A 26,699-nucleotide genomic window follows, 5' to 3' on the forward strand; every position below is an offset into this window, starting at 1 on the left:
TAATACTTATAATATGTTCCTTAACAAACTCTTATAATTATTTTATTGTATTTCTCATTTGCATTTCAATTTAAATATTTTAATTACTTAATTACTATAAAAGAACTCGACATAAGCTATAGAATTGTAACTTTTAATAGGATATCTGTCTTCGAGCAGTCTGGGCAATGCAGTCTTTTAGTTGTGACCCAGAATGTTGGCAATTTCAAGCAACGTCTGCTGCCATTTGTGACAATGATGCTGGCTGAAAAGGGGCCAAGGAAGCAAAGGAAAAACAGCGAAAAATTTAACGAATTCTCGAACTTTTTTGTACATAAAATGTGATATATATTTATATAGAGTATACTTAACTGAGTGTATATGGCCCTAAGTGAGTGTGCTGAGTAAATGCGTATTTATTTTTGACAGCGAAATACATTTTGAAAAGTATGTTCTAATTAAAATAAGATAAAAGGAAACACAAATATGTACTATATATTTATGAACTTTGTCGGCGTGCTTTAGACAAAGTTGAGATGAACCGCATTTCCATTTCCATTTCCATTCGCATTCTTCCATTTTCATTTCCATTGCGACTTCCATTTCCACTCCGCCTTCGCATTGCCAAGATCGCGAGATCGCGAGATCGTGCGCTCGTATTTGAATCTACACTTGTTCGCTCTCTGCCAAATGCCCTGTCTTTGCCCCTGTCCCTCCTCTCTGGCCCTGTGCATGACTCTGTCTCAGTCTCTGCCTCGACCCTCCTTGCCCCCTCTTTGCTGGCCGTCCATCAGTTGGGGGTAATAAAAACCAAAATAATACTATGTAAAAATGTTTTGTGTGTTTCTCCGCCTGTTGTGCGTCCCCTCGCTCCCCTTTGTTGTCCCTCTTCTATCTGCTTGGATCGCTCATGACATCTTTGCCAGAAGTTGACGTGAGAGCTGAGCTGGCTCCGTTGCTGTCTCTCTGGTCTTTGGCTCGTTGTGTGTCGTTGCTCTCTCTCTGTCTTTCTCTGTGTGTCTCTCTCTCTCGCTCTTGCTCTCTGAGTCTGTCGTTCGCGGCATTCGCGTTCGCATTCGGTTCGCCAGTTTTCGGTTTTCGTTTCGTTTCAGTTCAGTTTTTGTCTAAACAACAAAATATTGAATTTAATTTTTTTAGTGTTAGTTGCTCTCTAACAATTTCGGAGTCGTTATCTCGCATGCGCGTCGCGGATTTTGATTTGATTTTCCATTCCATTTTGGAATTCATTTTGTTTCGGCCCCTGCCTAGGCGCCAGTGAACCACTGTGCGAGTGTATGTGTGTGTATCTGTGTTAATCCCTCATCGGATATCAATCTTGAATCTGCAAACTTCAACTCGATCGCATTCACGATCCACAATTGCCAGTTCCAGCTGCGAGGACGACGCCCTCAACGTGCGCGGGGAGAGAAGGGGAAAATCGATCGCGTGCATCCATAAATTATGTCGGACAATTTAATATCGATAGACGGAGGAATTATTATCGCGTGGCCGGGTCACTTTGACCGCTGCTGATGGCAATAAAAAAAAAAAGTATTCTGAATTTCAAATTTTAAGTTGTTTAAAAGTTCATCAAACGATACAACAACAATACAATACTACTTAATAAAAATAATAATAATAATCGTAATACAGCCTCAAGAATATTTACGACGCCTAAAATCGGGCTTATTTGTGTTCTCCCTCTCTGTGTGTGTGTGTGTTTTCTTTTCAAAATTTTAACGAGTGCCTCGCATTTTAATAAACATTTCTCAGGCAGCTCGTAATTTGTATTGATTTGTTCATAATTATCGAGCCACATTATCAGCGCCATCGACTTTTGTGACTCGGTGAGTGCCGTTTAGATGAGAAACTTCTATTCCAAATGATAATTAATCGTATACGTATTATATAAGCAAAGACATTCATCATTTTTGTGGTTATGTGATGGCCACAGACACACATAAATAAATACATATATTATGTGATATTTGTGCTTATCTATTTCCAATCTGAAGTGTGACACTCGAAAGATTTCTCTGCTCGCTGTTGCGTAACTGTTTCATATTTTATTTCTAAGAAGTAAATAAATTATGCATTTCAGAAATAAGTTGCAATTTTCCGCAAAGAAATATAATTATATATATGACAACTAAATTGCTATACTTTACTTTATAATAATAAATTGCATTGTAATTATACTTTATTGCACACTTTAAAATGTATTATTCATACTCGACTATATTTTTTTACTACTTAATACATTATTAATCTAATCTTTACTATTGCATTTACTTAGCGTTTATGCCGCTTTTTATGTTTTATATAACACTCAATAAACATTAAAACTGATTTAATAATTCAAGCATTTTTTGATATGAAATATTCATGAATAGTTTTAATGCTTAGTGTTCTAACAGCTTAATCAAATTGAAAACACAGCTGGCGGTGTTTATGCATTTGCGAAATTAAAAGTAGCATAGATTTGTATTTTTAACTTTTGATATCATATAATAATAATAATTTAGTTATCCGACAAATGTGAAATTGGGATAACGCGTTAAGCCGTTTTTTCATCAGAAAAGTTTTTAATGCAGCTGTAATTGTATTTATTTAATCATTATTCATTCAATTTAGAATTATCTTTAATCTATAGAAATTAATAATTCAAAATTTCTTCTTACTTGCAGTTCACTTAAATTAAAAGAAGCGCAACAACTTTGAGGACAAATTGAACAATTTTCAGGTGAGTCTTACTGCAAAATGTAGTTGTCATTTTGGGGAATTGTTCCATATGTAAATGATGAGCGCATTTGAATTGCTAAAATCCCTTAAGCAGTAGCACTAAGTAGGCGGAAAAGAGGATGGGAGAGTCCAGTTAAGGACATGGCTGGCTGGCAGTCGAGCTACTCGAATTACCTTTTTGATTTTTATGGCCAAAACAATTCGATTGCAAGCAGCAGCAGCAGCAGCAGCCAGTGTCGAGGGAACATTATTGTAACATAAAGTGGCCGCCAGCTCTTTGCTTGTTTGTGCCTCCTTCATGCCCCCAAGAACCGTTATAGCTACAGCAACAGCAACAACAGCGTGCAGGGTGTTAAAATGTCCGGCCGGCGAGTCGGGGCGGTATTAAAAATGGCAATAAATAAAGTAAAGTACGGCGAGTACATGATTTCCCTGTTAAGATGCCACACACACACACACACACACATACATACAGTGTAAGGACGCGAGTGAGAATGACATTGAAGGGGGCGTGGCGTGGCTGGTTGGGGGCAGTGTCCAAGCGGGCCAATTGTGGTAAATCGGAAGTTAAAGACGGCAATAAAATGACGCAATAAAAATCTATGAATGACACATTAAATCAATTGCCAAAAATCACAAAAGCGCTCGACACAAAAAAACAACAACAACAACAACAACAACAGCAACGAGAAGTGAGTAGATTTTCCTGAGGGGTGCAAGCTCCTCCTCCCTGCCTCCTGCCCCTTGATTGATATGCCACTTGGGTGGCAGTCAATCATGAATTCATTTCAAAAAGTTTAAGTGAATTTTTATGGCCATGAGAAATTGAACAAACTGGGCTAATTGCCAATCCGGTCGCTGGCTTCAAATGATTTCTTTTTGGTCCAAAAGTGATCGGAGCCGATACCAAAACAGATGGCACTGTCAGGTGCATCATCATCATCATCATCAGCTTGGTCAGCGATTAAGCGATGCATTTAAAAATCTTGACATTTACAACTATATTCCCATTGTGTGATGCCGACTTCTTTCCACGCTCGCCGACATCAGAGGACAGTGGATAGACGGGACTGGGACGGGAACGGGGATGGGAAGGGAGCACAACCTGCCCGCGGGCTTGTAGCTTGTAGTTGTCGAAAATGTTTACGACTTTCGCCAGAACAAAGGGAAAATCGTGCGCGACAAGAGGCAAAAAAAAAAAACACGAGAAAGAAAAGCAGCCAAGTTCCACTTATGAAGCCATAAAAATGGACGACACACACTCACAAAAACAAAAAACAGGCAGCCACTTGGCCAACTATAGTTGTTAGCCGTTTGCTTATCGCTTGCCTTTAATCGAGGCCAGGAATCGTCATTGCCTCGTTGCTCCTGCGGGCAGCCAATGCAGCTGACGATCGTCAGATCAGCAGAAGCAGCAGCAACAACAACAACTGTATAGGGGCAGGACTTGCTTAACTGCTGACCTCTGACCCCTGACAGCAGCAGGTGAGAGCCGCTTTCACTAGGAAACGTAGGGAGGCCATTTTTGATGACTTCATTCGTTTCTTTTTCGGTTGTTGTTTTTGTTTTTTCAGTTTCCTTTACCTTTCTCTCCATCAAGTGGAATGCGATGCCCGCCTGTCTCTCTCCGTCCGTCCCTCTGTCTGTCTGAAGCATGTGCATCCGTCAGATACAACACGAATCCGCTGGCCCCGGACTGTGTGTATAAAACTCGTAAAATATGTGCACGTCAACGCGCTTCGTGCTGCCTTTTGTGCAGCCATTATTAAATTTCTGATTGTGGCTTTCTACTCGCATGTCTCCAACGGACCGACAGACAGACAGATGGGCAGACGGACAGACAGACCGGTTGGACTTGTTATCTTGAGCCCGCCTCGTCGCTGAGCTAATCGAGTTCGCTGCGACTTGGAATTCTTCTCAGTCTAACAACCTACAGTGGTTGCAAGTGCATTTGATAGTATTAAGAAGTAATACTGCGGTATTTTCATTTAAATATACAAAGTTTATTCACCGAAGAAATACAGAAATATACCGAAATGCATATCTAATATTTTGATATAACAACTTTGTCAAAAATTTTAGCTCTCTACCTCTTATAATCTATGAGATCTCGGACAGACGGTAGGGCAAGCCTTCTTCTATCTGTCCCTATTGGGAAATACGGGTATACAAATATATTATAGTGCGCTTTAAGTGCCATTTGTTCCACTGTGCTTCATTATCAACATGCACCCTAATGAAAATTAGCTTGAGGTCCTCCATTACCAGCTTACTCAGCTAAAATTCCACGAATCGACTGGAATAAGAACGAAGAGGGGAAAAGTCGTGTCGGGAGACGATTCCAGGCATATCACGTAGCGCATTGCACATGCAGAAGATGTGGCAAGTTTGGAGACATCATAATAAAATGTTAAATTTATAATTCAATTAATAATGTCAACGTCTCGATGGTTTTTAATCGAAAATGGAAATCACGCAGGAATGCTGCAAAGTATCGATACGAAATTCACTTAAATTGTGAAAAGTTTTGTGGCGTGTATCTAACATATAGATACGAAATCTATACACAAGCCGAGAGTCACGGGTGTGCCCATCGGGGCGAGGGGGGTACCAGGGGAAGCACAGAGTAAATTGAGAACTCATTGAGCGCAGGCAACGACCCAAGAGGGATCGATATTATGCCAACAACAAGCACAAGAACAGCCAGCAAAACAGGCAAAAACAGTCAGTTCTTCAGTCACTCAGTCAGTCTTTCAGTCTGTCAGTTCTGCACCCCGCAGCCATGTTGGGGTTGTGCCTGCGTATGTATGTATGTGTCTGTATCTATGTCGTAGCGACAACGTCAGCAAAAGTGTTTGCCGAATACCGTCGGCTGGCTGCTCGGCGAAAACAGCTCGACAGCTTTTTGCTGGGGTTGCTTCAGAGTTGGCTATGCCATGTTTTTCTTCATTTTTTTTGTTGCTGTTGTTCGTTTTTCCCCCCACATTTTCCATTTTACTGAAATCTTTGAATGCTTTTGACTTTGCTTATCGCGACTGCCGTTCGCTCGCTCGCTTGCTTGCTTGCTCGCTCATTGGGGGTTGCTACTCGTATCCAGCAGCGTCGTCGTCGTCGTCGTCGTCGTTGTTGGCGTCATCAGCAGTGGCAGCGAAAAGGGGGAGGCAGGGGGCGATGACGAGGGTTGCCAATGGCCTCAGCGAAACTGAAATTAACCTTTAGGGAGACGGTCACGGAGAGCAGAGCAGGAGCAAAGGGGGGGGGGAAATACGTTGGATGGATGAATGGATGGAGATGGGACACACGCTATTTGAATAAATATTTTGCTGACTTTGGCTGTTGTTGTGGCAGCCATGTTGCCACTGCGTGTATGTGTGTATGTGTGGGTGTCTAACTTGGCCTCGTTGTGCAAGTGTGTGTGTGTGTGTGTGTGTGAGTTTGCTATTTGGCTATGTAACTACTCTATGTGTAAATTATGCTTATGTAAATGAGGCATTCGCTTTGTGCTTGCCTCTTTAAGAGGCAGGCCAAGTCCCCCCAGGGTTTCAGCTCACCAGAACCGTCCAGAACAAAGTAAAAGCAACAAAGTTTCCATCCCCCCTGCTGAGCAAGATAACAGAATGCCAAGAAAGTTGAGATGCCAAGAAAACGAGAGAGAGAGAGAGAAAGAGAGAGAGAGCAAGACTAGAGCTAACAACAAAATGGGAAAATAGAAAACAAAATAGAGGCAAAGAAAAAACAAAATTGATGATTTCACTTATTTTTTTTTTTGCTTTTGGCAAAATGAGTTTTATATCTGCCACCAGCTTAGCGGATTGAGGGCTTTACATTTGAGAAAAACTTTAAACTTTAAAAATGAAATAGCAGAGAATTTCACTAAAATAAACTAAGGATATTCTATTGTGTGATACTGCTATAATGATTAATTTCCCAATAAGAAATTCATCTTCTTGCGCTTCAACTCACTTTTATCGCTCAGAGATATAGATGAGACCATCTGACTAACGACTTCATAACTCACTGCAGCTCGAAATGAAACTGGTGGCCAATTTAATGCCCATAAATGTGGAATTAACACCTTGTTGGTCGCTCTGTCTGAAGCAGAGCAATTAACACCTTGACGCACTGGTCATAAAGCGCAAACCAAATATCAACATGGAAATTGTAAATCAAATAGCCAAAAAACACATTACATAAATCATTTGATTACTCATTAAGGCTGCTTCCAGTTATCGATAATAATACTATCGATAGTAGTATACTAATTTTTGAATTGTAGTGTGTGTGGGAATTGAAAACCCGCAAAATCAAAAAATCGATTATCAATAACTGCGTGAGAACCTTCAGTATTTGTTGTTGCCGCTGCTGTTGTTGTTGATAGCGATTTGTATGCCAATAGATGCTAAAAGAGCTGGCCATAAAAGTGACTCGCGGCAGCGACTCGCATGTGTTTCAAGTTCAACAGACCTCGGCATATTTATGACTCTCCATTTGGCCAATTGGCCAGAGAGACAAAGAGCCAGTGCACAGAATATGAATAGAACACACAGAGCACAACACCGAGAACACCGAGAACATTGGCCAACCCGATGTGACTACAAATGTGTCAATTTTTATGGCCGCGACTGTTGTCTGTTCCTTTCCCTTCCCCCTCCCTCCATCGACTTCCACGCTTCTCAGCTCCAAAACGACGTCCTCGACTGTCTGTCGACGTGTGGCGTATAATGAAATATTTAATATGGCCGAAGGTCGTTGGAGATCATTGCGAAAGATGAATGATTCGCTGAACGATTAAACCTCTCGGATTACCATACTGCATTATATATAAAGTAGTGTTAATTTGAATTGTTAAATGATTTAAGTATCGTAAAAGTGGCCGAAAAGTGTTGCTTTCATTTAAGGGCTGTTTACTTTTATTTTCATTCTCATTCCTGGTTTTATTGCAATATATAATAAAATCTACATACAATTACAACTTGCCACATGCAACTCGCAACTCGCAACACACTCATACATGCACACGGGGGCACAATTCGAAAGAGTTGTTCTCTGTCATCGCACCCTGACGTTGCCTTTTGAGGCACCCTGTTTGCGTCTGTTTGCTTGTCGTAAAACGCTTTGCTGGCAATAAAAGCAGTTAACTAGCTAGATTTATTGTACTAAAATATTGTTTAAGTACACAGTAAACAAGAGAGCAGCAGCTACAACAACAATTACAAACAGATAGAGAGACAGAGCGAGAGAGAGATAGAGAGAGAGAGAGAGAGAGAGACGGCACTTTCTCAGGTGCTTTAACAGGGTCTCTAATTGCCCAATTGAGGCGCTTACTGTCTGTCCAGCAGTATTAAAAAGAATCATCAACAAGTTTTATTGTAACACATCGTAAAGAATATTTCCATATCATGATAAATAAGTTTATATAACTTTACAGTTTATTGGCCAAGCGTTTAACGAAAGCACTAATCACCATTTGATTGTTCCACATTTCACTTTCGCTACTACAATAACATATGTAGTATTATTTTTATTGGCATTTTATATGAATTCTTTCGCGAGTGCATAAACTCATTAGTTTACAAGTGTGTTAGTGTAAGGTAATTGAGCTGAAATCTTCTGAAATTTAAATTCAATTTAGATCTATTTTAGATAGAATAAAATAACATATAATACAAAAATCTTTGTTACTTTGTTGAGTTAGAAATCAAGTCGTTTATTGGGTGATCAGCAACAAAATAAATGATGAACCCTAATCGTTAAAATGTTCACCGATACTCTTATAAATATATAAATAGGAAAATAACTGTTGATGATATATAATCTTGAAAAATTCTTCCTACACTTATTCGTTTAATGTTGTCAAAAATTTCGTATATATTATTACTTGCCAAAAACTTCTTACTGGCCATTAAACAACCCGCATATCGAATATTTGTAGTTTGCTATCTGAATGGAGGCATCGACAGGGATTACATGTTGTTGCAACAATTACAATGCCACACTCAAATACGAGTATTTAGTGCATTGTGTTTGATCATCATAAATTTGTCCAGGAGACAAGTCAACAATACAGAAAAGGAGGAAACTGAAATTGAAACTGAGAATCGCTGAATTGTTTCAAGGGGCTGTGTTCATGTTCAGGCAGTCTGACAAATAAGCGACTTCTGAGAGACAGCAACACATGCTCCAGAAATGCATCCCAATGATGACGACGATGATTCCAATTTCAATGGATTTCTCCTTCTACGAGTTCCACAAAATGTCTTGCATCGATATTCCATATTTGTCTGCTTTTTTCTTCTCTCTCTCTCTGTCATGTTCTCTTTCAATTCTGTCATCCCTGGTTGCGCAGTCTGTTCATTCTTCTTTGTTCTAAATATGGACAGCATGCATGTGTGTGTGTGTGTGTGTGTGTGAGCAGAGACTATATAAGAGTCTCTATTATAGCAGAGTTTCTTTTGGCTGTTTTTTCTTACGAATAGCCATGTTTGAGAGGCCCGCTTCGAACACGTTTTCATTTTAATAAAAAACAGGAATGAAGAAACTTGTTCGATCTTGATGTGGCGGCTCCTTAAGACCGGATCCCGAATAGAAGAAAAACCACAAGATTTTTCATCCACGCCAATGAAATGCGATGAGTTTCCGTGCTTAGTTGGGAATCTCCCTTTCGAGCTCATATCTCGATTCTTCGTCTCTTTACATGGAAAACAATTTAAGCCAAAAGGGTTCTGGGAATAAAGAAATTCAAGGCAATTAAAAGTTCTCAGCAACAGCCAGAGCAATGTCATTTGGCTCTGGGACAGAAAGACAAACAAAACAGACTGTGAGCCGTCTCATAATTAGCTGAGAGAAAGATCGTTAAATTAAAGGGACCACAAGAGAGGAGGGAGTGAGGGATGGATGCTGAGGTGGAGCCAGGCGAGGTGCGGCAATGAGTTGTGCTGTGTCTAATTGGATAACACAAAATTTAATTTAATTCGTTCGCAGCATCGCAAAGACTTCCAGTCGTAGACCACCACCAAAAAAAAAAGAAAAGAAAAAACCCGATTTCTGTGCTTGTATTTTATTTTTTTTATGGATGGCCGAGAGCCAATGAACTTTTCTCTCACCATAGATAACTGTCTACGGGAATTCTTGTGGTTTGTCTGCTGCCGTTTGTGTTTGTAGCTGCTTCTTCTTCATATTGCATGTGAATTTATTTCAAATGATCATACTCGTTTCTGTTTATAGTTGTCTGAGTTTTTTTAGTCGGACTGGGTCCACACACATAACATAATGAAGCCATAAGACGCCATTGCGGCAATAAACCCATTTGAATATTAATTTTGTTAATTAACTTATTCAAATTTGAGCATCGTTAAATATGGAAGAAACTCTTTTTTAATGGCCCCTCTGTCTTTATTCTGTTTCTTCTCATTTTTTGTTTGTTTCCATATTTTGTTCCCCCTCACAATTGTGAAGTGAAGGGATCGGGAATGAAAGGTTTCATTGTTTGTTGACAAATAATTACACGTTCACAGTGAAACTGAGTGAAAAATGTGCGTTTTGTGTTTGCAGAATATCTTGAAAAGTTTTCTTTATTATTACAAGACCGCAAGAATAAATACTAATATGATTTATTATATAAAAGAATGTTATTTCATGGGATTTTAATAAAAAGACATGAAGAAAATTGTATTAGAAGTTTAAATTAATAAAATATACATTTTGATTATAATTTTTATAAAGAAAAAGTTAACCTAACTTAAGGTATCATATTCATTTCAAATTGAAAATTATTTAAGATTATTTCAAATTTTATTGAATTTTCTCTTAATCACTGAAAACAAATTTCATTGAAGATTATTTGTAAATTTTGGAATACAATTATTACTCAATTTGAAAAATATTTGAACTATTAGTCGATAAATTAAATTGATCGATGCAGACAAATTTTAAATTTCATTTCCTCAGTGTGACATATTTAAATAAAGCCATTTGCATACATTTTAAAGGAGTCAAATGGTCGAATGGTTTTTATGAGGCATTTGGAACTGGGAATGGCGTTGAAAATGTCTTCAACTAGCGATCGCGGCATGCTTGAGTAGATTTATGTCTGAGTGTGTGTGAAAGTACAAATAGATTTGACTTTGACCCTGACACCGCCAAAGGCAATGTCAAAGGCAAACTCAGAGTCTGAGTCGGAGTCGAAGTCATAGTCGAAGTTGAGGTCAGAGGGAACCGGGAAGTGGAATTGGAAGTTGAAGTTGAAGTGTGAGCCAGAGCTATTGCACAATGCAAATGCGAAACGAGGAAACTAATTTTACGACGTGTTTGACGGCTGTCTTACTGGCTGTTTCCCAGTCATCCATCCGTCCATCCGTCCCTCTGTCTTTCTGTCTGCCCGTCACTCACTGAGTATTTGCCTAGCGCGGCGCTCACTTCCGCACTCCGGGGCATCTCTACAACCACATTGCACACTCCACACACTGCACCCTGTAAACGCGGCGCTCTGCTCTCTGCTCTCTGCACCCTGGTTGGCTGTCTGGGCCGAATGCATTATTACCTGCGCGGTGTCAAATGCAAACAAGACGTTTGCGCCAGCCATAAACTCACAAGATGACTTCTCCTTTCGGACGGCTCGTCTCTGCTCTCAGGTCGGGCAAGGACGGATGATGCCGCCTTAACCCTTAAGTGTGTGCTGTCCAAAATGGCCATAATGCGGCGCCTTGGCATTTATCACATATTTCTCAACTCTTAACTTTCTTTTACAGCTTAAAGACACATTGAACTCGAGGATCTTGAGTTTCGGCATCAATTGAAGCTGAGCCAACGGCAACTACACAAATCTCAGCAGTGGCGTCCAGCCAAACCCAAATCGTTGCGCCGATAGCGGCGAATATATCTCCCTCCAGCATCAGTTCCCAGCCACCAGGTAAGTTCTATCTTTCTCTTTCTAGAATAACTTGTACATAAAATAGAAATATAAATACGTAGTATGAATAAGATTAAGTTATGTTAATGCTTAGCACCCTTCTTGAAAAGGGTTGTGTGGGAAATTCGTTTGCTCTTTTATGATTTGTCAACATTTTCTGCCATCTTGTAATGGAAAAATTGTCGTAAAACGATCATAATTGTCCGTTGCAGCGTTAAATTCGACATTCTGCAGCGAATGGGACAAAATGAGACCCGCAGACCTTTCTCCTAGACTTTGAGTAAGGGTAGCTGAGGCACTGAGACACACTGAAAGGCAATTTCCAAATTGTCTCAATTTGTCTACTGTCATTATGATTATTATTACTTATTTCTTATTGTGTGTGTGTGTGTAGTTGTATTTGTTTAGCTCATTCTGATTAATTAGCGCCTGGAAAGGGGTCAATTTAATATGCTTTTTCGCGCTGCGTGTGCGACTTGAAGTCGCCCCAAATGAATTTAATATTGTTACTCGTTGGGAAGGGTGGCCCACAAGTAGCAAACTGTAATTCGGTAAAAGAAAGAAACAAAAACATCGCATGCCGCCAACGACAATGTCGTGGCAACCTCTCAAGTCCCTTTCCAAACAAAATCTCGGCCATAGATGGCGCTGCGGTGCGCGAGAGTTAAATATATATTCAAATCAGCCCCAAACAAACAGCAAACGTCTAGAAACGAACTTTGTTGTTGCTGCCAATGCACACAGACGACTGTACGTGTGAGCACGAGCATAGTAGTGGGAGCCAGGGAGAGAGAGAGCGTATAGTTGAAAAGAGCGAACAAAGGCTAAGCACATATACACTGTGTAAGTGTCGCGTGTATGTGTGTGTGTATACGTGTGCTGGCATGCATTCGTCCCTTGGTCCGTGCACCTGCTAAATCTAAACCAACTGATTAATATCGAAATTGTTTTACTCTCTCTACGTACAAAGGAAAAAATATGTAAAAAAAATTGTTGGCAGGGTCTTTTTAGTAAGTGGACGTTAGTGCTCTCTGGCTCTCTTTCTCTTTAAGCTCTACAGGCCATGGGGATACACGTACACGCTGTGTGTGTACACATATACGTATTGACTGCGTCTCCACATGCAGACACACACGCACACTGTGCGTGTGCATAACGCGCGCCGCAAAGAGAGAGCGCACAAGCAACAACACAAGAACAACAACCACCACCACGAACAGAACAGAATAACAGCTACTCTCAGCAGGCGCATGCGCGAGCGAGGCTCTCTTTCGTTGGGCGCACACGGATAGAAGGCGCCGCGCTGTCAGGCACACGTATTGAATGCCTTTTGTTCACATCTTGACTTCGACTGACTCTTGCCGTCGTCTGTCGCCTGTCCACGATGTCGTCTTGTTTGTGTGAGAGTGAGAGTCGAAAACAAGACTCCACCGCTTTTGCTGCTGCTGCTGCCTCTGCTGCTGCTGTTGTTGCTGCTGTCGTTGTCGCTGCTGCTGCTGTTGGTGCTGTTGGTGCTGTTGGTGCTACCTCTGCTGGTTGTCGCCGTTTTTGCTTGCTGGCGTTGTCAGTGTAGATTTGTGCTTCGCTCAGTACGGTTGGAAGGCGTGCGGGCGTCCGTCTGTCTCTCAATATCAACGGCAAACAACAAAAACGACTAACAGAGTATCGCAAGCAGCAGCAGCCACTGCAACAGCGACGAACGTAAATGAGAACAAGAACTTTAGTTTGACTTGAACGGATTCGTTTTCGTTTTCCATTCTGCTTGGAGTATTGTGTCCGTGCAGTTCGATATTATATTATTGACAACTTTATAAAAACAAGACTAAAATAATTATTTGCAATATAATAATAATTATTCGCGGTGTACAAAAATCAAAGAATATGTGAACATGCCTGAGGAATGGCAACATTTTGTTAACTGTTGCGGGCGACGAGTTTAATTGTTTGTTTTGATCGTAAAATCAAATTTTATGACCAGCAAACATAAAAAGCAAAAAAAAAACAAAAAAAACAGCAGCGGCGACAACAACAGCAGCGACGAAAATAATAATAATAAAAATCTACAACAACAGCAACAATAACTCGCTCTCACGCACTGAAAATTTCACGCGCCATTTGTGCCGGCATTAAACTATAAATATAATAATAACAAATATTAAAAATTACAATTGAAAAATAAATGCAATAAAATAGTGCAAGTTCTCAAAACTGAAATCATCTGATTTTTTTGAACATCTGAAACACTGTAATCACCCTGTGCTCGTGTCTCTTTGACTGACTGTTGATCAAAAGCATTGGCCCCATCAACTACATCGAACAAACTGTGGGTGGCATTTAATTCGCGCTCTCTTCGTCCCATTCTTCAACCTCTTCGACAACGGACAGCGCTCTCTGTCGCTCTCTCTCACCCTCGAACGAGCTCTGTACGTGTGCGTGCATGTGTGAGTGCCAGTCAGCTTGTGTACGTGCGTGCGTGTTTACGTACGTGTGTGTGTGTGCGTGAGCTAACCATCGACTGGTTGAATAATAAAAAAAATAAAAATAAAAATAAACGTTTTCATATGACTGCAAATAAAAATCAAACTAAAGCGCAGCAGCAAACGGCAGTAAACATTGCAATATAATTGACTTGAATTAAGTGCAATTAACATTAATCAGTTGACTGCAACTGAGTGATCAAAAAAAAAGGAACGGGAGAAGGAGAAGGAGAAAGTTAAAAGGAGCCAACTGGGATTGTGGACTTGGACCGCTTCCCTGCTTGGTGTGTGCTCTCCTCAGAGTGCACAAGTGTGTGTTGGTGTTGGTGTGAGTGTGTGTGTGTGGCGCGCAGTGTGCCTTTCGTTCCCGCCGTTTGACTGAAAGGCATTCAAAATAACCGTAAATATTCCACCCCTTCCCCAAACCCCAACCATCCCGCTGGCGTGCGCTCTCTACGACCCCCACGATGTCTCGGCAGTCGGGTCGCACGCCGCTGCCGGGGCTTGGTGGGGGCCACATCACACACATCCCCATCCCCATCCCCACCCACACCCACATCCCACCTCGACGAGCAGTGCGGCGGCGGCGGTTTTGCAGCAACACCACCAACAGCAGCAGCAGCAACAGCAACAGCAGCTGCAACAACAGCAGCAGCAGCAGCAACAACAACAGCAGCAGCAACAGCAACAACAACTGCAGCAACAGTCCGCTCAGCAACTGCAACAACAGTCCGCGCAGCATCTGCAGCAACTGCATCATCATCCGCACCACCATCACCACCTGCCTCAGCCTCAGCCACTGCATCATCACCTGCAACACACGGTCGTCTCATCCGCCTCAGTTGCGTTGTCCACGCCAACATCGGTGTTGCAGCAGCAGCAACAGCAACAACAGCAGCAGCAGCAACAGACAACGCCCACAACACATTCCACACCCACACATGCGGTCATGTATGAGGATCCCCCCACCTGTGCCAATTGTGCCCGTGCAGCAGCAACAGACGTCACTCCAGCATCTGCCCCCGCCACAGCAGCAACAGCAACAACAACAGCAGCAGCAACAGCTGGCAACAGCGCCAGTTGGCGGAGCCCTTAGTCCCGCACAGACTCCAACTGGACCCGCCACACAGCAGCCCCAGCATCTCACGTCCCCCTCATCATCAGCAGCAGCAACAGCAACAGCAGCAACAGACGCCCAACAGCGTCTCGAGTGGCGCCTCCTCAAATCTCCAACAACAGCAGCAACAAAATTCGGTGGTCTCGTCTGGCCAAAGTCAAATTGTGGCGCCGACAACGGCGAGTGTTTCTCCCTCCAGTGTCAGTTCTCAGCAAGCAGGTGAGCACTCGCTTCATTCTTGGTTTCCAATTGGAACAATCCCTGTCTGCAACTCGTGATCCTGATGAAGACTTCTATTGTTCCCTTGAATAAGCAATAAGAATTGTGTTTTCCAATGAGTTTCAATAGTTTCGATAGTTTCAAAAATAATTTCGTGGGGAAATATTTTTGAATATATACTTTGATAATGCTTTTAAGTCAAAGAAATCTTTTAATATTTAAAATACAAAATATATTTATTCTTAATTACCAGATTAAAGCAAAAAGTATTTTAAGCAATTTAAAATGAAGAAACTCCATTTAATAGTTAAGCCAAGTAAGGTACAAAATATAGTAGTATACTATATTTAAACTATAATAAGATTTTTATTTATATTTTTTGTCATTGTTTGCAAAATGTTTATTTCTGGTACAAGAAATATTTCATTCTATAAATTACCATGCTAATCAGTAAATTACTTTAAAAAATATAATTAATTCTTAGGAGTATTATTAAATTCAACGTGTCAGACTCTTTTTGTGAAATAGTTAAGTATCTTTGATATCTTAAATAACTTAAAAGTATTTTATTTGTTTAAGATTCCAAGGAATCTTAATATTGAATATTATATAGTTTAGTATAATAAGATACTATCTTAATTAATTTTCCCTTAAATCAGATTATATGAATAAGCTCAGATTACATTTAGAAGATAATTACTTTAGATAGACTTAAATTATACAGAGCCTCAATACTTTAATTCAACCTTTTCTTAATTTGATTTCACCCCCAGACATGTCCATCTCATTAGCGCCAATACATATACCCGCGATCAGGCCCGGCTTCGAGGCGGATGCCACGACGCCAGTTAAGCGACATGCGCATCCGTGGCCATATGAAAACGAGTTCAACCAGTACCATGCCTCGCCATACTATCTCGACCGGGATCGCAAGCCCATGTTCTACGGCTACCCAGAGACCCAGTTTCAGGTGAGTGTGCGAGGCCAACACAACAGCAACAACAACAACAACGTTGCCTCCGTCTCAAATTGCGAGTCAGGCGTCTCGTAAACAACTCAATGTCAACCCTCAACTTACCTCTCTCCCCGGCTCTCTCTCCTTTTCGCTCTGTCTCTCCTCTTGTACTCTACAGCCAGCATATTGGCCCAACTACCGTGATCAGCCGAGCTCCGCAGCAGCGGCGGCCTACATGAGCGCCACCGACGAGCGCCATGCATCAGTCAGCGCAGCAGCAGCGGCGCGACAATCGGTGGAGGGCACCTCGCAGTCCAGTTATGAGACGCCCACCTACTCCTCCCCAGGCGGACTGCGCGCCTTCCCCGAGCCCTACTCGAGCACAGGTAAATATTCTAGGCATATCTAACAACGAGTATGTTATTTTGTATTTGTAAACACAGTTAGCTGGCGACTTGAAATGCAAATTGCAAATTTGCGACAGTTGTTGTTGCGACGTCAAGTTTGCCGTTTAATTAGCGTATTGCCAAATGCCTCATAAATTCACAACGGCGACATTTGACCGAGGTTATGCTCCTTCCTGTCAACGAGGGAGTGTCCTCCTCCACGACGACAACAATTTAAATCTGTTCAAAGTTATTATTACTAGTATCAGTTGAAAATTTAATTTCAAACTTGCAATCACATGACAGTCTCGGGTTGAGATAAAGTAAAATGTTAAAAAAAGAGTAGATGCTTAACATAAACAAAATATCATTAGACAGCATAAAGTTAGGTTAAAGTATACAACAAGAGATACTCTTTATTTAATTTTATCTTATTTCATATTGAGTTGTTCAATTTATGAGTTGTGATATATTTATAGGCTTGAGTTAATTTTATCTTCATTAAACAACTTAGTTATACTATTTTTACTTTTTTTCTGACTTACAACGAGTATACCATTAATATTTACTACATATTTAGATTACATACTAATATAAACTATTAACTACGTACTTGATTGATTTCTCAATTTAGAATGAAGTCATGATTGATTAATTAATGTAATCTCAGAAATGAAATTAGTATTCAGTATTATAATATTATTTGATTATATAATGTAGAAAGCATGTAAAGTGAGGACACATTAATATCTAACTATTAAATAGCATTATGTTTAAAAAGGTTTAAGGTGTAGTGTTTTTATGGTAGTTAAAATACATGAGACAGACGAACGAAAAGTGTACTGGCGCCATCTAGAGTTCATATTATATGTGCATATGTTACGCCATGAAGTATAAAGGCAAAGGAATTTATTCTCAGGTGTTTAGTTTCCTTTTGTTAAGTTGAATAGGGTCTTTCAAGATATTTTTTTTTACAAATTTTCTAAATTCTAATTCCTTAAATTATTATTGATTTTTGTGTAGGAACTTCAGGAGGTCTGTCGGTTGGTGCCGTGGGACCGATGACACCGACGAATGCGATGCACGAATGGACTGGCCAGGTGTCGGTGCGAAAAAAGCGCAAGCCGTATTCCAAGTTTCAGACCCTTGAGCTGGAGAAGGAGTTTCTATTTAATGCGTATGTGTCCAAACAGAAGCGCTGGGAGTTGGCCCGCAATCTGCAGTTGACAGAGCGTCAGGTAAGTGGACCGAAGATCAATGTTTTGGCAGTTTTGGTTAACTATAAAGTAAATTTATGTGCAGGTTAAGATCTGGTTTCAAAATCGTCGCATGAAGAACAAGAAGAACTCACAGCGACAGGCCACACAGCAGAACAACAACAACAACTCCAGCAGCAATCACAACCACGCCCAGGCGGCACAGCAGCATCACAACAACCATCACCTGAACTTGGGTCTGAGCATGGGTCATCATGCCACCAAAATGCACCAGTGACCTTTGGACAACAGCAGCGCCGGCGCCATGGGCTTTGCTACCTACTAGCAGTTAGCCAACCCCAATCCCAATTCCAATGCGAATCCCAATCCCAATCCAAATCAGAATTCAATAAAAAACGAAATGATTATGGACTTTCCATGCTAGTTGCGAGATCGATCAATTGAGTACGGACAGAGTACAAAATACAGATGTGTACTATGTGTTATAACCCAGCGGATTAGTTGGGTGATTGGGAATTCGATATGGAAGTGGATGGGGATGGGAAAAAACTAAAGGAAATTGCGTTGGCGTCGCTGTTTTCAAAGCTAAATTCGTTGGCAGATCATGCCGAACAAGGGGAGTTGAAGTCTACGTTTAATGAAATGCAGTTAATTAATAAGTCAGTTCTTAAAATATCTATAAACAATTACAAATGTAAATCGCCCAGTTAAATTGATGCTTGGCAAATGGCAAATGGCAAAAGGCAAATGATCAGAGAATCCCAAAATTACAAAATGAGAAAAGATGAGAAAATAAATAAGAAAATTGAAAATATGAATGAAATGAGACGCAGAATGAATATAGTATATGTATGTATTTGTATTTGTATTTCTCTCAACGCTCTAATAATTAAATACGCATTAATTAATAATAACAATTTCAACTATGAATAATATATGCATATACAAAATACATTGTACTACCCCTAATAATAATAACAATACAACAAAAACAACAACAGCAACAACAATTCGAGTAGTAGATTCTAATTGTAAGTGCAGTTCGTACATCAAATGCAATTGTAGGCCACAACAGACAACAACAAATTGTTTAACAATTTCCACACACACACACACTGAAACACTTTTACACTTAACACAGAGACACAGCGCCGCACTTTTAGCATAAATTTTGTCAAATATTGTTCGTTGTGTCGTGTTCTTAGATAAATTTTAAGTTCCTGTATATAAACTAAGACGTAAAATCGGAATGAGAAGAGAAAAACGTAATTAAACACAATTAGCGAAACCGTCTGAAACTTATTTTGGTTTTGTGAACATAAACAAAATTAATATAATCGAAATCGAAAAACTAAAAAACTAAAAAGAAAGAAAAAACAAATCGAATAACACATGAGAATACAAAAATTAGAAATGCAAAATGTCAAATTCGATCTTATAAAATGTAAGTTTTTTGATGTGTGTGCATGTTTACTCCATAGTTAAAGGCGCTTTCGATCTAAACAAAAAAACCAAAAACAAAACAAAAATTGAAACATAAATAATTAATGAATAATTATGAATAATTGCACGTAAATTAAAACTAAAGGGAACGCTAAAGAAAAATGGGGAATACATTGCAATTGAAATATGAATAAGAAACAAAAAAAAAAAGAAAACAGAATTGAACATTGAGAGAAGAAGTTGAGCGAGAAGTTATTTACGATACATACCTTAAAGCTACTTACATAACTTATATATAGCATATATATGTATATATATGGTATACATATATACAATACACGTACATATGCATACACATATTGCCCTTGTGTGTCTGACTCTGCTTAATCCTGATATTACATCTAAGTTCAGTTATGTTGTGTAATTATCGAATTTTTGTTGATGTTTTGCTTCATACATTATACTTGTACACAAATACTATACCTACCTATACAAACACACACACACTTACATATTATTAATATTATGATTATTATTTAGATTATGATTACCATTAATATTATGAATTATGAAATGATTTCGCCAATTGCTTTATCCTAGTTCTTGTATTATTATTATTTCACACCATTTTCATAAGTTGTAGTCTAAAGTCGGTTATGTTTATGCTTATGTTCAATTATATGCATATATATATCTATATATGTATATATACATAGATTGTTTAGTAAATTTTTATGTAGCATTAGCAATTCTCTTTTTTAAAAAGTTAATTATTGTGAATAAAATATATGAAATTTGCAAAAAATATGTGCAAAAACTATACACAATTCAAATCAAGTAACGAGTTACTCTCCCTTCTCCTCCTCCTCTACCCAACTTTTGTTACTCATTTGCTCATTTATCCAATCTACACATGTATTCATAATATACAGAAAATATCCACATTATACTCACGCAGTAGATTTCATTCATTTCAATTATTTAATTAACTATTTCTTCTGTTCGATTCATTTATTGAGTTCGATTTTGTTTGGTAAGTACCGTCACGTTGCGGGGGATTCCCCGCAGAGGCAACCTGAGGGACCTCTCAGCATCGAATTTATTCATAGACATCCATAGAGAGTATGAATATTCATAGTGTTTATTGGCACACACAAAAACACACACATACACTTACACATCACATATGTATTCGCAATCACATTCAAAAAGTAATAATAAAAAAAAACCGATGAAACTTATCGAAATCAGATTATCGGAAATTAGTTCAGTTTACAATTTTAATCAATAATTTGTTACGCTATCTCTGAGTTGTTCTTATAAACTAATTTGGCTTTTTATTGTAATGTAATACAGTGCTTAAAACAAATTAAAACTAGATTAAAATAGTCCTGTTTTCGAATATGTCATAAGGTTAAATAAATTATTATGTAACTGTGATGTCTTCGAGTTTCATTCACATCAAATTCACTTTAGGGCACATCAAAATATCTCTAGTTATTAAAGAAAATTTAAATGAATGTAAGTGGATTGTCATTTGATAACTGGTAATGTATTGTTCGACGGGATAATAATGATTGACTTAGGTTAAGTACGTATTTACGTTTATAACAGCTTCGCATTAACAACCAAGCTAATTAATTAATTACCCGTGTTTCTGTAGGTAGGGACTTCTGAGTCTTTCCGTATGTTTCTGTAGATCGATATAAAACCTCAAATATCGCAGTTCCATAAAAATGCCATTTATTTTGGTAAATATTCTTAGGATATATCCGTCCTTTTGAACATTAAAATATTCACTTCATCCATTCCCCGTGGGGTTCGCAAACAGGAAATGTATGTAACAGGCAGAAGAAGCCATCTCCGATCCCATAATGTATTAATAATATGTATTATATATATATTCTTAATCAGGGCCAAAGGCCGAGTTGATACAGCCTTCACTGTCTGTCTATCTGCCTGTCAGTACTTATGAATAATAACTATTGTATATATGATCAGGGCCAGATTTACATTTCATTACGAAAAAAATAAAATAAAATTAATATACATATATAATATATACGGCTGCAATTTTTTAGGCGCCTTTTACCCTTGTATCTCATGAGACGTTGAGAAAGCACTTTTCGGTCAATATATTAAATATGTATTAAAAATATTATTGGGTTGCAACTGAAAGGTAGCTTCAACTTTCGGAGCCTCTGAATTTCTTTCGATATCCCTTGTCGTCATGGGGCATTTCATTTTTTTCCTTAAAATCTTACTTTCCGCTACACGGATCTTAACATATTTAAATGGCTTTGGCAATGCGTACTTCCAGGTCGGACTTAGTTACATTGTAAATCGCGACTTTGTTCTGCAAGGAGGCGGCAACATCCACGATATCTTAACGTGAAAATTTTGTTGTTGTTTTTCAGTCGGTTCTTGGTTGCTTTGATTACTCAATATATCAACCTTGGGTATATTTTAGTATATTTATTTAGTATATTTTAAAACAAGTAAGAAAGCTACAGTCGAGTGTACTCGACTGTGAGATACCCGCTACCCATTTTGAATAAAAGAAATATATTTTGCGGTATTTTCTCAAAATATTCCAAATATACTGCAAAAATACTAAAAATATACCTAATGGTATATGTGGTATATTGATATAGAACCACATTGAAAATATACCATAGACGGCTCAATATACCAGATTGTCAGCCAAAGCAACTAAGACCCCTAGTAAGTAGGCGTTTTTGCCCATACAAAAGTATTTCTTTAATAACTTCGACAATTTTTATCTGATCGCAACCAAATTTTCAGGAATCATAACTACAGTAGTTAATATTATATATACAGCAACTTAAGCTTTAAAATTACGCTTGTTATTCGATTTTTTTGATTTGCGGGGGCGGAAGTGGGCGTGTCAAAAATTTGAAACAAACTTGATCTGCGTGCAAACATAACAAATGCTGTCGAAAAAAAAATTATAGCTCTATCTCTTATAGTCTCTGAGATCTAGGTGTTCATACGGACGGACGGACAGACGGACAGACACACAGACACACAGACGGACAGACGGACATGGCTATATCGTCTCGGCTGTTGACGCTGATCAAGAATATATATACTTTATAGGGTCGGAGATGTCTCCTTCTACCTGTTACATACATTTCCTGTCGGCACAAAGTTATAATACCCTTCTACCCTTTGGGTAGCGGGTATAAATACTATTCCCGCGGTTTGCGTTTATTGACAATTGGTTGCGACTCTCATGAAGAGCGCATTTGTCTGTAGTTTATTATTTCGCCTGCCGTATGGTAGAGGTGTATTACAACTTTTGTATCTTTGGAAATGCACATATGGGCAATTCTCTGATGTCGAACGCGACATTTGTACGCATTCAAACTGAAAAAAAACATATGCCAAGACATTATTTTAATTTTGTAAAAATTGAAACTTATAGCTCTCGGTTAGCACTATAATTGGTGCCAAGATGGATTTTGGGCAATTGTTCGTTTTCAAGAAAATTGCAAAATTCGCACCAGTTTAAGCACTAATTTCAGCGAAACGTGATGAAAGATTTTAATGCAATTAATTTTAATGTATTATGCATATATTTATCTAAATAGTGTATTTAGTTTGATTTAAAAATATTAAGTTGTTTTTTTTTTTAATTAAATTTTAATCACTGTCGCACGCGACATTTTTTCCATCATACTTTTTAGGCTTTTTTACTTTTAAGTACATTTGAAGAGCATATGAGGCATTTTCATAGGTTTTAATATATTCAATATATATTTTTATTTCCAACTGAAATTTCATACTTTAAAAAATAACTTTAACAAAGTTAAACAAAAAGTAATATATTCATATTATGTACATTAGAAACATAATTATCTATCTTAAATTACATCATTAATGTCAAAAATATTTTGTTTTATGAATATGCTGTTCTAGTAGATTTCGTATGTTGGCTATTTCAGCCAAACAAGTTCATCTGGTTTATACCCGGTATACTGTGCACATTCATTCTATCATTGTTTATAATGACAAAGTCTCAATTGGCGCAGATGACATGAAATTTATGTTGTTTTGCACATAAAAAGAGAATGCATCACATACATTAAAAAAAAAAAAATAATTTCACGAAAAACAAAAAAAAAATTTTTTTTTGCCATGTCGCACGCGACAAACTTTCAAAAATTCTTAAAAATTAAGTTGTGCTTATATTCATCCAAATTTTTTTGTATTATATTTGGTAGCAAAATACGTGTTTGGACACAATTTTGCATGCTCAATGGACAAAAACTTTAGATGCACTCATAACAAATGTTGTTTTTCACTGTCGCACGCGACAAAAATAGAAGCTGATCAGCTGATAAGAAATTTACCGTTATTAGCTATTGCATCATTTCATATATATATTTTGTATATTCCTTGGATATTAAACAAGATATTAAACTACGAGTATCAATGCATACTGACTCTCTTTAAGGAAATGAATCAAAACAAAACTTGCAGTAGAAATGTTCAAAACAGAACTTTTGCATTGAAATTTTTCAAAATGTGTTATGAGTAAATGACAATTTTAATAAATCCATATTCTACAAATAGACCCAATTAACATACCAAAAAATTTTGTTCTTATATATTTGGTATATCGATTAAAAACTACATTTAATATACATATAATATATCACAGTGTACAAAATATACCAAAATATGTCAGCCAAAGCAACTTTGACCCGTTTGCGTTAGAGTTAATTGTTAATTGGACATATTTCGTATTTTAAATCTAAAGGTATTTCTGCAACTAGATTTTTTATAACAGGTCGCATCAAGCTATTATGATTTCCTCTAATTTGTATACTCGCTATCCATGTGGTGGACAGGTATTATAACTTTGTGCCTCCAGTAAGTATTGTAACAGGCATACGGAAGCATCCGTATGTATAAACACTTACATCTCAGAGACTATAAGAGATAGAGATAGAGCACGCAGATCAAGCCCACTCTGCCCCCGCCAATAACTGAATTCTTGAAAACTGATTCTTGAAAATTTGGTTGCGATCAGATAAAAATTGTAGAAGTTATTAAAGAACTTCTATTGTATGGACTTTTTATTAAGGGTCTTAGTTGCTTTGGATGACTATCATATTTCAGTATTTTGCGGAATATTAATTTGCTACACTTTAAAAATAATATCGCACTGATTTGCTTTTATTCACAAAGGGGTGTGTATCTCACAGTCGAGCACACTCTACTGTGTCTTTCTTACTTGTTTGTTTATTTTGAGCATTTTAGTTAAAGGACTAATAGATGATGAGACTAAAAAGCTATTTAACTACTTTAAGCCAAGTAATATACCATAATATATTGAGTTTCATTTTATCCACTCCTGCTATTTATATGAGTTAATTATTTATTTAAAAATAATAACAAAAATATATTTGATTAAGATTCCGATTGGAACCGTTCTTTATTGAAATCAAATTAGAGACTAAAGACTAATTCTAAAGCTAGCCCTATATAAAGCTGCGAGTTTCAGCAGCGGCGTTGACAGCGCTGCTTTGGTTGGTGAATTGGGTGCAATGCTTCTTATTCTTGGAATTGCTTGCACCGGCATGTGGCGGATGTATTGGGCAACTTGGCTTGGGTCTTCTTGGAATGTTTGCAGGTGCACTCGGCGCGTGCAGGAAGTTGGTCAGACGCTGAGTCTGCATTTTGGACTTGTGGGATTTGTTGTTTGGGTTTCGAAATGTTTTGTCTGTTAACTCTTCCCCCTCTAATTCGTGCTTGTCCTCAAGCAATTTTATTTCTCAAAAGTATGGGATGTTGTTGAATTGAGGCAGTGGATTTTTCTGTAAATCTTCTTGCTTGCGGAGTGGTGGCTTCAATGTTTCTGATGGAGCTGGTGTTGGTCCAAGTTGAAGGGTAATGGTGTTCTTCTTCCGACTGCAAGCGTGAAGTCCTAACGCTGTTATCAGGATGACACCGAAGAGCGTTAACATTGTAATGCTGTTGACCATGGAATGCGTCTGTATGTATTGCAGCTTGTTGGTGTTATTGAGATGAAGCGCCTCCAGTGCTTCTAGGGATAAAATCCTTAAACGTTCAGTTTCTTCGGCTGTTATTTGTGAGATTGGCACTTTTGGTTGCATAATGACTGGCTCCATATTGTTGAATAGCCGCTCTTTGATTTGCATGGAATCGTTGATTAGGTGAATTAGAAATGACCCTTCCAGATGATTTCCGGTTCCATTCCAGACCAAATTGCCGTTGAAGTTGTTGAGGAGAATTAGACCATTGTCGATTTCCTCTATCTCCGGGATGTGATCCGCGTTGCTGAAACTGCACAGTGCTCTCTCCCTTAACTAGTTTCGGAATACAATGTGTTTGGCTTACATCAATAACATTCTTTTTGTCGCAAACTTTTATGTTTAAGTAGGTTTTACAATTTTTTGGTATGCCATATACTATATCATTATACAAAAATAGTTGACTTATTTCTAAGTGTACAATTGCGTTATTTTTTACTATTGGTTTTAATAAAATATTTTGATATTCAATTTCTTCTAGGTTAGGAATTTTGACAATATACAAAAGTGTAGTTTTATTATGAAGCATTGATATATCGGAAAATTCCATTATCTCTTCGATTGACAATGGTGGCATATTGCCTTTTCTAAATATTTCTCCAATTTCTGTTAGTTCATTTTCATTTAGTAAAAGAGTATTTGCTATATTTAATTTGGCCCACTGAGTGGCATATTTGATATTTACTATTTCATCTTTTAATAATCGGATTTCATTATGAAGGCTAATGGCTACCTCGTTACTAAGAAAACTACTTTTTTGTATTGAATTAGTTAGGAGTTCGATAAGGACGTAAGTTTGTTAATTCTTTGCTCCAGTTGTGTATTAACTATAACCTGTTGATTATTATTACTGATGAGATTATTGATATTTTCCTTTAACATGACGAGATCGTCATGATCTGGGTTGCCTGCTATGTACTTCCAACCTGTACCTAACCAATTTAGTGACCTAGATTTTCGTTTATTTGGGGAATCTGTTATTGTTTTGAGTGCGTTAGTGGTAGCGATTAACTCATGATGTATTGTTGAATATAGCGGACTACGCTTTAGGCCCTCTTCAGTGTGACTGTTAAGTAGGTCTAGTGCTTCCTGGATTTGATTAAGGTCTATTACATGTACTAATTTTGTTGAGGATGTCTGTAACTTTCCCAGTCCCCTATGAATGGTCACTGT

General features: G+C 38.2%; 1 protein-coding gene and 1 pseudogene across 1 annotated transcript in view; both read left to right on the forward strand.

Annotated features, from left to right (window-relative positions):
• Window positions 1-19,707, forward strand: part of LOC133836580 (homeobox protein abdominal-B) — a 38,964-nt gene extending 19,257 nt beyond the window's left edge. Inside the window, 6 exon segments of the mRNA XM_062267154.1 lie at window positions 2,667-2,722; window positions 11,469-11,629; window positions 16,216-16,412; window positions 16,576-16,783; window positions 17,807-18,021; window positions 18,086-19,707. Of these exon segments, the coding sequence (XP_062123138.1) occupies window positions 16,218-16,412; window positions 16,576-16,783; window positions 17,807-18,021; window positions 18,086-18,424 (957 nt within the window). The 5' untranslated portion in view covers window positions 2,667-2,722; window positions 11,469-11,629; window positions 16,216-16,217 and the 3' untranslated portion in view covers window positions 18,425-19,707.
• Window positions 9,612-15,212, forward strand: LOC133836739 (transcription factor Sox-1-like; annotated as a pseudogene).
• Window positions 19,708-26,699: the final 6,992 nt, after the last annotated feature.

This window comes from Drosophila sulfurigaster, chromosome 2R (genome assembly GCF_023558435.1).
Source record: "Drosophila sulfurigaster albostrigata strain 15112-1811.04 chromosome 2R, ASM2355843v2, whole genome shotgun sequence".
Classification (NCBI taxonomy): domain Eukaryota; kingdom Metazoa; phylum Arthropoda; class Insecta; order Diptera; family Drosophilidae; genus Drosophila; species Drosophila sulfurigaster.